A 13687-nucleotide genomic window follows, 5' to 3' on the forward strand; every position below is an offset into this window, starting at 1 on the left:
ACCTTGTGCTAATACTAATATTTGAGTGAACATAGCAACACAACAAGAAGTCTCCATTATCTGTATTGCATAAGTAGAATATTGTGAACGTAATTTGGATGTTAGTCTCATGCAGTGAGCTGCGTTTGGCCCGATAGGATGTATATGTAGATCCCTAATCACTGCTCCTCATTCCTTCAGATCAACTACGTGAGCTGTTTGAGTTTATAGTTGCGAGGAAAGTCATCAGAAAAAAACAGTACAGCGGTTGATTGACCTTTCGTGTGCATTGTGCCACATACTATAGCAAACTAGTTTTGTAAGTATTTGATTACCTCTAGTCTCAAACATACTTGAAGCAGTAGAGATATGTTAATTACCACTATTGTTCTGGCATTCTTTATTTTATTAGCTTTTTTCTCCCAGAAGCAGAGGGAGGAGAGTTTCTAGGGCAACAATCAGTGTAATTGTCCTGAGTCTGACATTTGCAATCTGCTAAAAGGCCTGAGGCCCAAAGACCCAGGAGTACCCAGGGGATTGTAGCAATGGAGGACAGGTGACCCTGACACACAGTGACAGACACACACGAACACCTTTCACAAACCTCAATCACTGACATTGTAGGACACACATTTGCTTCACAATGACTTGTTATAACACATAATAGGTGGCACAATTTGTTAACTATTAACTATTCAGAAAGCAGTCAGAAAGTTTGCAGACGCATCATCATTAATAATATATATTGGTTGTAAACAATGAAATATTGTATAGACTGTTGTATTTTGTTTTGTCTTTTGATTACAGTAATTGAAATGCTTTTTAGTCCTTGTACTGTTACAGAAGTGATTTAACCTTTCACCAGATTCTAATATGATTGGTCCATCAAAACAAGTACAGCCTGAACTATTAGTACCTTTCTTTCAGATTCCATCACATCACCCATTTAAGGAATCCCCTTTTATAAGGATATGGAAGACAACTATTACAGTTTTTTACAAATGGTCACACATTTGTCCAAACTGTGATTACATTTTCAAAACGCTTCACACAGTTAGGACCAGTCTATGTGAACAATTAATCTTTAATTTTGTTATTGCTTTCACATAAAATGCACTGAACAACAAACTAAAAACAACAAAAATATTGTTAGTACTCAAACTGAATCACCACCAAAACTCTATCCTCAGCCCATTTTGCACATGCAAACTATTTTCAGAACTGTTGAGACAATGTTCGAAAAAGCATTTTATTTATATTGTATTCTTTTACTTACCACAGTTGAGTTTAATTTTAACTGAAGGCATACCCAGGTGTTTGTATTTTCAATCTCCTTAGATAGAAAATGGGACATCTTTGGAAAAATAGTATGAACTCTAAACATTCTGCCAGACATCACAGAACTTCATGGAAGGCTTGTAACAGATGAGGAAATTGGGCGAAATTGGTCTTGTATTTTGTCACACATTAGTTTGCAGCCCATCGCAGGATGGTGTAAGTTTTCCTCCCATCCTACTCTCCATTCCTCAACCCCATAGAAGAACTAGTAAGTTCATATGGAGCCAAAAAAGTATTAGTCAGGTCAAGCACTGATGTTGGCTGACTAGACCAGGCTCGCAGGTGGCATTAGAATTCATGCCTATGGTGTCTGATGGTATTGAGGTCAGGGATCTGTGCAGGTAAGTCAAGTTCTTCCACACCAAACTTTAGAAAATACTGCAATTTTAGGTTTATTTTTGTCTTTGTTACAGTTATCATCACAAAAATGTGGACGTTTCATTGACCAAACTGACACTGGTGTACTGCACATATTGTATAGTTCACAAAGAATACTGTGCTCACTGTGGTATTGATTGACAGTGGTGTTGATTCTTGGATGTTCATTATATGTTTACTGTATGCACCTGCCCACCAAAGTAAATTCCTTGTTTGTGTACACTTACTTGGCGATTAAACTCCATTCTGATGGTGATTCTGATTTAGATTCTGAAAGGAATGCTTTGGGAGAGATGCCAAGGGCAAGCAGGTTCAAAGTATTCTTCTGTACTCACAACATAAACACTTGGCATCTGGAAATATCTGTGACCCTCTCAAATTAAAAATATTTTAAGTCTTTCTCCTGCAGAAGATTGCATATTATTTCTAGTCAACTGAAAGCCTAAAGATTGGACATGGTACCCGTTCACAGTTATTGAAATCTATAAAACACTCTTTCATCTGGCCTGCAATAAATAATTAGTTTGGGGGATAGGTCAACTTGATCATTCCTGAAAATAATAATCAATTATCTCCTCTGCAACTTCCAGAGTATGGCTGCTATTTATAATCGCTCTTTGTTACAGAGATAGTGATCATGCTTCTTTTTATGTCACATTTCCAACACAAAGCTATGGGAGGTTCTTCAGCACTAAACAGCCCTCACAGCCATTACAGCTTAATAATAGTCTTAGCTCTCTCATTGTTTGAGAAACCCTCTTTACAGTCAGCTGCATACAAGGTGGTCCATTAGGACTTCATGTTTTACCTGCTTTCCAGACTCTCCTTCTACGGGGCACCCATGACTTATATCTCCATTAGTTCTTGGCTTACCACAGTACAAAATTATAACTTATGACACAACGATATTGTCATCAGTCTGGTAATTATTGTCTGGATCGGATCTGGAAACTGTGAAACCATCACCAGAAAGCTCTAACAGATGTGTGGAGGTTTCTGTGGAGGTTGACAAGGAAACCCATACCTTGAAAGTGCAAAACAAATAGTTCTGAGGAGCCTGAACATCAATAATGTGCTTCAAAGTTAATGGTAGTGGAGGACAGCATGTTAAAAGTGTGGTAGACAGATTGTAGCAATTGAAGTCTTCAAAGGAAATAAATAGAGAGAGTTATGGGTTCCGAAAACAAATACAGACACACAACCACAAACAAACTCAGACGCATACACATATACACAGATCACTGCGAACATGCACAGGCATGCAAAAAGAAAAAATATTTTTCTTTGGGAAGGTTGGCATCATCCTCATAATGAAAATATTTGAGAAGGAATTAATAATCCCCATCATATTGTGTGCTCCAGGAGGCGGCAAGATAATTGTCATTGTGAGGCTGGAAACTGGGAGTTATCACTTGTCCAAACGGATTATGAACTTTGAAGTAGGATTTCAACCAGGGAATGCTGTTCTGTTGTCTGATATTTTTACAGCTCAGGGAGGGCCTAGCTCTGTGTACACATGCCCAGAATGCTCTAGATAAATGTTTGACACAGGCATTAAACACATCATACAGTTTATACATACTGTCCATCAACACAATCATGGCACACACCCATCCAGAATCATCAACTAGTTAACAGTGACAGCCCATCTACAGTACAGACAGTTCTGCATGATTTTTCTTTTTGTCAATAGGATTCTACCTTAGATCAGATTAATACATATTATTACCTAAAAGCAGTTACACATAACCATCTAGGAAGATCTCCTTGAAAACTGTTTGAAAAGTCTGGCAGTTGTGTCAAATTACGTTTTTCCATCAACTCAAACACATCTCTGAAATGGTGCTCTCTTGTGGCAATTAGTGGTAGTCATAAGATTTGAAACGACTCACCCTCATATCCAACTTGGGTTGGTTATTTTAGAGGTGAAAAGTATGCCATTCTATACCTGGGCTTATTTAATTCCAAACACGGTAATCCATCTTGCTGACATTTTTAATACAAGTTTCAAAATGTGATTATGAAAGCAGAATTATAAATGATATCAGTGTATACTATTGTATACTACAAATGAAGCCTTTACAAGTGGAATTCTGCAGGAGGTACCAATGGCGACAAACTGCTCAACTGAATCTTCAATGGAAAAGCAGGTTACCTCCCTACTTGATAACAGATGGGAGTGTCAATCTCTAATAACGCAAATCCATTACATTGTTTGCTGTTCCAGGTTTTCCATCTTTCCACAATCTTTTTCAAGTTTTCCACCACCCCACCTCCCCCTCTCTCCGTTCCCTTCCGATTTCATCGTTCGTTCTAGGGGGTGATGGTCTATGATTGGCCAGGCGGGGAATGGTAGTCTGGTAGAAGGCATTATAGCGCGGTGTTCATCCCCGTGCTCATGTTTACACCTTGCACAATCTCGGAGCTGAGAGGACAGACCGCGCGGAACGGGAAGCTTGGAGCAACCGTTTGCCGTGTTGGAAGGCAGTAGTGCCTCGGAAGGCTACTTCTTATGGTCGTAGGGGAAGTTTCAGTCGCTTAGACAGCAGTCTACACAGTCTACGTGATTATCTTGTAATTAATTTGCAACTAATTTTCCAAAATATGAAGCATTGATACCACAAACTTTCCCGTGACTGGCTCCGCTTTGATGGGGTTTATTGGACCAGGGTCATACAAACGGGAATAACGCAGAAGTTGGTGGGTTTTTTGACCGTTTTTGTTTTATCAGGAACCTTATAACAAGGCTACACGTTGTTTTGTGTAATTTATGAAATAATTTATCAAGCATAATAAACGTGTTAGTTTTGTCTTTTGGCCATACTACTAATCTCGTGTTCTATGTTTTGGTAGTCATTTTTACATTTAGGCTACCAGACCCTTTATTGGACTTTTCCATGTTTTTAGACCAATTTCTCTCACTGAGAAATTATTCTAACTTTTAAAGACAAGTTGGAAGGGCGACATCGACAGCATCGAGAGTACCTGGGACAGTTCGTAGCAGCGTAACTTGAAAAAGATGCTCTCAGCTCAGATGCATCGCGACCTGGGTCGTGGTCCTCTACTATTTCTATTTCTCTTAAGTGGATATCTCTTGGCCGATTCTGGTAAGTTTGTAAAACTACATCATGTTAGTACGAGCGCCACATTATAAACACAATGTATTGGTTTGGCACAATGGTTTAAACTAGAAAACAGCCGAACAGCCCAACCTGTGGCCTTGGTAACAATATTTCAAGACCGTTGTGGTTTAAAATAGTTTGCAGCAGATTTCTATGTTACATCCATGCAGCTACATTCATGCATTCGGATTAAAATTCATAGGAAGAGAGAAATACAGGATTTCTCGATCACCACACACCCTCCACTGTTCCAAAACAAGTTACTGTGTTCACAGTCCAGTTCAAGAAGGAACGGAACAAGCCGAACCCCCGGTGTGCGGGTAGTAATTATAGTTTTGTTCAGTGCCTTGGCCTCTTAAAAAGAGAATAAAAAGATCCGCATCGCGAAAAAGTAAAAGGGAGGAAAGCAGAGCAAGACACGCCGCACAGAACCCGAGGGAAAGCGCTGCTGTGCTAGCGCTTTAAAGTTATTCTACATTTTGTGACACCTGTTTTAGACTCCCGTTTCGTGTTTTGAGCAGCCTTACTTGTGTTGTTTATCCCTGGTGACTACATGCAAATAGATAATCACGGTATGCGTTTTTACAAACTCTAGTCCGCTTTTTGTTTATGGGGTTAAATCCACTTTTCATTTGGTCAAAATTTAGAGATACGTTTTCTCCCCAACTTTTAGGGCCACATAGGGTTGGGTTTGAAATATTTCTAAGAAATGTGACGTCTGTTGGAAATGTGCGGCACTTAATGTTAATTAAAGTTGCGAATGTAAAGGCTGAAATACTGTCAGCCTTTTATAATGACACAATTCAGGATTCAGGATGCCTGTACTCATAATGCATTTATTGGTCTTGCTATCAAATATAGACCAGTGACAAGGACCCCCCCCCCCCCCCCCCCCTTCAACCTATCTCTTCTCTTGCTCTGTCTATCTCGAAATCTCTGTAAAGATGCAAAAATATTACAAGGTTTAGTGGAATTGTGGATTATGCAGAAAAAAAGAAACAAATATTGCATGCATTGGTCTGGCTAGAACTTCACCTGCTCAACGGTAAAGGATACAAGTGATGTGTTACTATGGTGATGCCTTATATACCATGGTAACTTTACCATGGTCGCCCTCCGACCAGGTCAGGAAAAATGTTGTTAAAGTGTCCACTAAGTCCCTGGACGCTGTCCTTTCCAGCCCTGTCCCACCCCCCACCCCCAAATCTCCCTGTGTTGTTACTGGATGGACAAAGGAGAAAAGCTGCTTATATTTATTAAACCAAGGTCTGTTCAGAATCCTTGCATGAGAAATGAAAAATATTAAAATAAACAGCTGATTGACTGCAGTGGATTTCTGCCTTGTGAGTGGAGGAGCAGAGTAGAGTAGAGAGGAGGGGCAGGGGCAGAGGGCACAATGAGGGCCTCTGTGTGTCCCAATAAAAAAGTTTTTCTAAGAGAGAAGAGAAACAGAGGGAAGGAGAGAACTGAAGAGACAGAGGAGGTGAGGAAGCATAGACCTATTTAGGGAGTGCATGGAGCATGATGGTACTGACAGACTGCATTTATCTTCTCTCATCATGTTCCTTTTCCTTTATTCTTCCTCACCCCATTCCTCTCCTTTCTCAGTCTGTATTGTGGATGTGCTGAGCTCACATTTCCGCTGTGCTGCTCTTCTGTCTGTGTTGACATACACATTAATTAACTCCACTGCCAGGAATACCCGTGTGGAGCGACTACTCCGCTGGCCTAGATGGGGATCTGAGTGTGTGTGTGCACACGCATGTGTATGTGCTGTTGACATGAGTTAATAAAAAAGGCAGGAGTTTGCATACTTTATTAAAGGGAATGGAGAGGGGATTAGGTGAAGTTGGATGGTGATGGACATGGTGTAGGGGAAGAGCTAGGGATTGGGGGTGAGGCACAGGAGGTCAAGTAGGGGGTGGAGGAGCGAAGAGGGCTGGCAGTAAAGGAGAGTGTTAAGAGTTAGGGGGCGGAACATGTCAGCCACTCCCCAGATAGTAGTGCCTGAATGGCGACACTCATCCAAGACTTGCTGTCTCATTGTGTTAATTGTAGAAACGTGCTTGTCTTACACAATACTAGGAGACAGTAGTGGTCTCAAGCACTCTCAGACGACCTAAAAGTGTGAATAAACAGGATGTCAGACTGTTGTTTATCTTTAAACTCTCAAGGGGGAGAGTATAGAACAACACTGTTGTCTATCCCGCATTAAGACTTATTTTTACTCAGAGAAATAGTAAGGACACAATAGGAGAGGTAATGCTGTAAGATCATTAGAACATTTGCTGTTACGGTTGTTGTGTAAACAGAGACATAGACAGAGCTCTCCTCAGGCTGTCGACTGTGCTCCTGTCCCAGCAGGCTCCTCCCACCACCAGCTCCAGATCAGTGCATTAGTTTAACGGGCGGCGGGCGGCAGAGGGGGATCACCGGCCAGCCAACAGCCTCACTGCTGTATTATTCATCACAGCAAAGTGGTTGTTGTTAATATTTTAAATGTGTTTATGATGCTCAGATCCCTGACAAGGCATCTGACAGGGTTGACGGTGGGGGTCAGGGAGGGAGGTGGGATTGAGGTTTGTGTGTGTGTGTGTGTGTGTATGGGGGGAGGGTGTTCAGCATGATGTAGGCAGCTTGTGGGCAGGAAGGAGTGGAGGTGGGATGTTATTAGATCCTTAGCATACATGTAGAACAGGACCATTTTTGAAACTGTTCCCATTAGAGTGAACCGCTGGGAACCGCCATGTTTAAATCTGAACAAGGAGGAGGAGGCAAAAAAGGAGAAGGTCAGACAGGGCAATGCGATCCATCTGAGGTGGATAGGAAAGGAGGGTAGAGGGAGAGAGACGGAGAGATGGAAGAGGGTGGCATATTGAGATGGATGGATCTGAGGGCCTGGCTTTTAAATATTCTGTATTAGAAAAGACAAAGGGAGAAAAGTCCAGAACGGTGGCATTCAAGCGTCATTAAATACCTGGCACCGGCCTGGGAACGACACACATACATGGGGAGAGGAATAGAGAACAGGAGAAGGACGAGGAGACGGAGAGCAAAAACTATGAGAGCAAAAGAAACAGTGGAGGAGAAAGTGAAGGAGAAAGTGAAGAGGAGCAGGAGGAGGAGAGTGAGGGATGGAAAGAGGCGTCCACTGGGGAGATGTTTTATTAAGGCTCTTATGGGTGGCAAGAGCTCTCAGTATTAGTAAGACGAGACATGTTTAATGCTTTGCCAATATTGCACATGTTAGACCTCCCCATAAATCTGCTCCAAACAGCAGTGAGAGGGAGAGTAAGAAGGGGTAGTCAATACGGGAATAGCAGGGAAAGAGTGGTGTGGAACCAAGAATTAGAAGAGAGGAATCAGCTGGGGTTGGAGGGGATGGGGGTTGATGGAGAAGTGAAGGAAGGGAGGTAAAGTTGGGGAAGTGGCAGATGGGAGTTGGGTTGTCCCTGCCCCTCTGTCCTGCCCCCCCCCCCCCCCCCCCCCCCCCCAGGGGTAGGTGGGTGGGGCAGACAGGGAAGCAGGATGAATACCTCGGTGGGGGTCCATTGTGATGGATCTGAATGCAGAGAACTCCAGAGGGCTTTTTCTGCCTCTTTGTGTGGGGTGAGGGGGGACCACAGCACATTAAAGCACTACTAAATAAAACGCGACTGCGTGGGTGTGAGTGTTTATGTGTGCCTGTGTCTTGTTGGCATAACCTGTTTTAAAATCGCACCTTACCTGGCCTTGTCTGTCTTCGTGCATCCTATTAGTAAAGTCTCCCCTTTATATGCAAAGGCATGGGCACTGACATTTCAGATCAAAAGGCCAGTCCTGTGGAAATGAGCTGCATGATCCATTTCATGCTGAGGTGAAGTGTTATTCAGGTGTGAAAGAGTTCCCTAAGTTCCAGGCTAGACAAAGGACCACCACAGAGAGTGGAGGAATGTCATTAAATAACTTATCATGGAGTGGGGGAGGGGAGCATTCAGGATCTTCCATAATGGGTGATACGAAGCCTAAAAAACCATGACCTCCCCACCTTTTCTCTCTGATACATTAACTATTATTAAACAAGGGTGTTAGATCAGAAGCCATTGCACGTCACTTGTGATGTGGCAGTCCGTGCTCCCTGTGTGTCCTAGTCACAGAGAGGAGGTTTTGAGGCCATGTAGAATCTTCTTAGCAAAGGCTTTTTGTCTTCAAAAGGCAGTTCAGTCCATGGACAGAGATTAAAGCTTGGCCAATCTGCGCATTTGTGCTTGTGTTGGGGTGTTTCTGTGTGTGTTTGTTTGATACCTACAGAAAACATACTTGATAAATATATGTGCGATGTTTTGAAGGGAAACAGTATGTTTTCAGGGATTGAGTATTCTTTAAGAGGGTGCACTTGAGAGGATTGGTGGAGATATTTCTACACACATTTGTGTGTCAGTTTATTTTCTCTGAATTTAATCATAGCATAGTTTCATAAAGCCAAATGTATTATTTCTGCAAACTCACTCTCCTTTTATATCTGTTTCTCATCTCATCGGTTACACCCCCCCCCCCCCCCCCCCCCCCCCCCATTTTACAAATACCACCCTCTGTCATCATTTCAAATCGCCCTGCTCTCCTTCATCCTCTCTCCCTCCATCCTGTCTCTCCTTCATCCCGTCTCCCTACATCCTCCATTCTTAGCCAGCCCTCGGTCAGAGTTGGGGAATTCCTCTTTAGAAGTCAGTGTGGAGAATCCTATTTCTGTGAGTGTTTCGCTTATTAGGGCCCCATCTGCCCCAGGGAGTGGGGAAGGGGTTGGAGTGTAGGGGGTGTTTTTGGGGAGGTAGTTGCCTTTTGTTGTACCTCTGTATGTGCTGGCTCTGGGGGCCGCTGGGGGCCTGAGCAAGGATGAAGTGGGAAGGGGGCTTAGTTTTGCGCACACACACAGAGCAGCTGGTGTGTCAAAAGTAGGGGAAGGGCTGAAAGACCTCCATGGAGAGGCCTGGATTGAGGCGATTACATCTATGTGTCTTTGTAATGGTGGGGGAGACTGAGATGATGCACATGTTAGTTTTGGTTCACATCCCTTTTTAATTACATGCTAGCTAAGGCAGTAGGACTTTTAAAGTTTTCGTGTCCCCATGTTACAAATCTAATTGACCCTAAGAGAAGTCTCTCTCCATTTTTATTGTTGTTAACTCAAGAACTGGTTTTTACCTGGCACAGTTTGTGAGTGTGTGAGTCTGGGGTGGGAGATTATAGAGAATGCGAAGCTACGTCACGTTGCGTTGCATGCAGCCACCGTCTTGTAACCCATCTTGTAACCCTTTCCTTTTGTGTTAATGCCAGAATTATATGGAGAAGGGAAAACAATATTTGGATAAATTAAACACCATTAACAACAATGGTTTAATGCAGCAGGAATGACCTACCATTGTGATATTTTACAAAATCTAAAAGAAAATCAAAACAAGTAAACGTACAAGCAGAAAAAAGAAGCTCAACCCTCATAATATGGCGTCTACACTAAACAGTTTTTAACACAGCTTGACGTCTCTTTGTATTTTCTATATGATTAACACATTGTGGGTGTGCAAATGTGAGTGTGTGGGGGGGACTATTAGTGATGTGAATCTACGTGTTTGGGTGTTGTAAAGAATCAGATTGTGTAGTGTTTGGCTCAGTAGTGCATACATTAATCTAAGTAATGGAGCTGAGCTTGACCACTCCAGCAGAGATCAGAGATGTGATTTGCCACTCCAGAAAAGGTCAGAGAAGACACAGTAATGCTCCTTTACTGCCCCACACATGGACTACAGAGGTCAGACTTATGTCCATAAACACACACACACCAATACACAGCCACACAAACAAATATACACATACACAAAGAGAAATAATTCCCATAAAAGCTCTTGGGTCATAAACATTCCAGAGTGTGAAATAAAAGGATGAGATTTGGTCTCATCCATCTCTCCCTCTATCCCTCCACCCTTCCCTCCAACTCTATTCTGGCATCTCTTTCTGAGGCTTTGCCTGCAAGTCTCTCAACGGGGTTAAGATTCTGTTCTTGCCTTGACTGCTTGTCTTAATCTGAGGCTAACAGCCTCTTTGGAGGGATGTACAGATGCGTGTGTGTGTGTGTATGTGTGTCAAGTGTTGTGAGCAGAGGAGCAGAAAGCTTGTGTATTAGTGTGTCTCCTGTGTGTAGGTCAGGGCAGGGCATACTCTCTGTCTCAATAAGCAGTCTGCCTCTCTCTCTCTCTCTCTCTCTCTCTCTCTCTCTCTCTCTCTCTCTCTCTCTCTCTCTCTCTCTCTCTCTCTCTCTCTCTCTCTCTCTCTCTCTCTCTCTCTCTCTCTCTCTCTCTCTCTCTCTCTCTCTCTCTGCTCTCTCTCCCTCCCCTTAGTCTAATTTAAACTCACTACCTCTCCTCGGAAAAGAGTGTACCTGGACTAACTCTGGCCTGGTGTATTTTAAAACAGGACACTGGACGAGCCCATCATGTCACGTCATGTGAGCCTTTTCATGGTATTTGTATCAGGCAGTGTGTGTGAGGTTTATAATGTGTATGTGAGCATGTGGTTATGAGTGTGTGTTTTCTGCCACTTCCCAAGCCTCTTACCTGCCACTAAGCAGATGGGCTGTACAGTAGACCTCACCCTCAACTCTTCCAGTCCTCCCCGATTAGTTGGGGAGGTCAGATGAGCCCCTCCCCTTTATAAAAATAAGACTACTGCCCACTGCTTATTTTTCCCACGAGAATGGGATCTCCTTCATCATGGTGGTGTTGTGTGTGTGTGTTTGTTTCTGTGTGTTTGTGCCTGTGTGTGTGTGTGTGTGTTTGCGCACGTACATTTAGAAGCATTGGGAATCTGGTGTTTATGGGGGATTATGAAAGCAGATGGACAGACATGCTGACTGGTGAGGCTTCATTAACTCTGTGTGTCTCCACTCTGAAACCATAGATGCCCTGCCGCACATAACCTCCTGCTCTCCCATTTCAATCCTCTTGTCACCAGCGAGCACAGACGGTGGTGGTGGTGCCGGTGGAGAGGGGGTAGAGAGAGGCCGTCAAACACTGGTGAAAACCACAACAATGTTTAAAGATTGGTGAGAGGATGTGAGCACAGAGTTTCTGCTTGTCATGTTAATATTAAACTGGGGCTGCAGTTTTTTTCAAATTTGTGACATAACTCTGTCAAACTGCATTGAGGTGAATATGTGGCAAACGCTATGTGTGCATGTGTGTGGCACACAAAAATGATTGCATTGGGACTATAACTGAGACAATGAATCTTGACAGTGAATTGTAGTTTTATATTTTATAGCCCTGGGGCAGGCTGGTGGACAGGGGGATGGATGGGATGGATAAGTGCAGTTACAGAAGATCATCAACTAGAGTGCGCACACACAAAATGCAATGTGTGTAGCTTCAACCCTCAGAGTACTACGCTGTCCTGGCCCCTTTCTCTTCACCACCCTAGAGATCAACTCACTGTTGCCCTGCACAGACATGTATGTGACAGAACAATCTATGGAGAGACTGACTGACAGACAGACTGATCAGTTAAAAAACAGACGGACAGACAGACAGGCAGGATAGACTGATGTGTGGACAGACGGACAGACAGACAAAGTAGCAGCCTGGGAACAGATGGGTCATCAGGAGGTCCTTAAAGGCCCATTTCCTCCTCAAGAGAGTGCTAAAGGAGAATTCACCCACAAATACTGTACATCTCAGCATGCAACTCAGATGGAGCCAGGATATACTCAGGCAGTCGTGAAAGAGGGAAGTGTGCCCGTGTGTGTGTGTGACCCACCATCTCCATTCTCCATTCTTTCAGTGATAAAATAGATATAGACTGTAAGTAAATAGATGTTTCTTCGTTGTTTTTTTTGTAGCTCAGTGCTTCTCTACCCCCCCCAAAAAAACAATTTCAGTTTGGATTAAAAAGAAAGTCTGTAATGAAAACGTCAACCTCCTTGTGGCTGGGAGTTGAACAGGAGTACAGAGGAGCCAAATTGTAGGCTGGACGCCCCACTGCTCAATGGTCCTTTATGTGGAGGGAGCCCTTTGTTCGATTTAGCTTGTAGAGTGTGACTGACGGAAGTAAATAGAACATATGCGTTTGTGTTCACCACCCACGCTTCTTCCTGTCAGTGCCTGTGTGTGTGTGCGGGTGCGTGCACATGGCGTCAAGTGTGTATGTGAACATCTTGTCGTTTACGGCCCTCTTGTCTTTGTGCCCATGCGAGCATGAGTGAGTGAGTGACAGTTATACAGTGGTAAAGAGTGAGTAAATCTCCCTCCCTTTAAAGCACTCAACAGTGGGCTTAGCATTAGCACAACAATTTACACATCTGTCCGGGAGGCACTGCCAGACACACACAACCGCAGAATAATGAACCCAGAATCGACTGGAGACACTCAGTGATTGAAAGGGGGTGAGGGGGGGAGAGAGGGAAAGTGGAAGACCGAGAGAGGGATGGGTAGAGAGAGACTAAAACAACAAAGACGTGGAAGTAGTCAATAGACAAACTTTATTACTACAGCTCCCTCTTCTGCTCTTGCTCCCCCTCCTTCACCATCTTTCTCTCTCCATCTGTGTGTGCTGAGCAATTTTGATTACATGACTCTGGACCCTATTTTAACAATCTGAAACGCAAGTATCAAACGCAAAATGCAAGTAACTTTGTTGGCGGGACTCCGGCGCTGTTGCTATTATACAGGCGGGATAAATGACTCCTGCGCCCAACGCAAATCTAAAATGGATTGGTCTGAAATAGCTACATTACTCATAGGTGTGGTTTGGGTGTGACGTGCAATTAACCAATCAGAGCGTCATCTCACATTCCCTTTAAGAGCAGGCGCGCTTGTTCCATGGCTGATTGCTATTATAATGCA

At 43.4% G+C, this 13687-nt stretch overlaps 1 protein-coding gene across 4 annotated transcripts in view; it reads left to right on the forward strand.

The window, feature by feature from the left end:
- Positions 1–3958: 3958 nt before the first annotated feature.
- The window catches only part of unc5b (unc-5 netrin receptor B), a 50360-nt gene continuing 40631 nt past the window's right edge, over positions 3959–13687 (forward strand). The window contains exons 1-2 of one of the 4 annotated variants that reach the window (XM_047029935.1): positions 3959–4395; positions 4603–4802. In XM_047029935.1, the coding sequence (XP_046885891.1) occupies positions 4715–4802 (88 nt within the window). In that variant the 5' untranslated portion in view covers positions 3959–4395; positions 4603–4714. Of the gene's footprint in view, positions 4803–13687 lie in introns of all 4 variants that reach the window. The other 3 variants (XM_047029936.1, XM_047029939.1, XM_047029938.1) reach the window with 3 other exon arrangements.

The sequence above is a fragment of the Hypomesus transpacificus genome, chromosome 11, assembly GCF_021917145.1.
Source record: "Hypomesus transpacificus isolate Combined female chromosome 11, fHypTra1, whole genome shotgun sequence".
In the NCBI taxonomy this organism is placed as follows: domain Eukaryota; kingdom Metazoa; phylum Chordata; class Actinopteri; order Osmeriformes; family Osmeridae; genus Hypomesus; species Hypomesus transpacificus.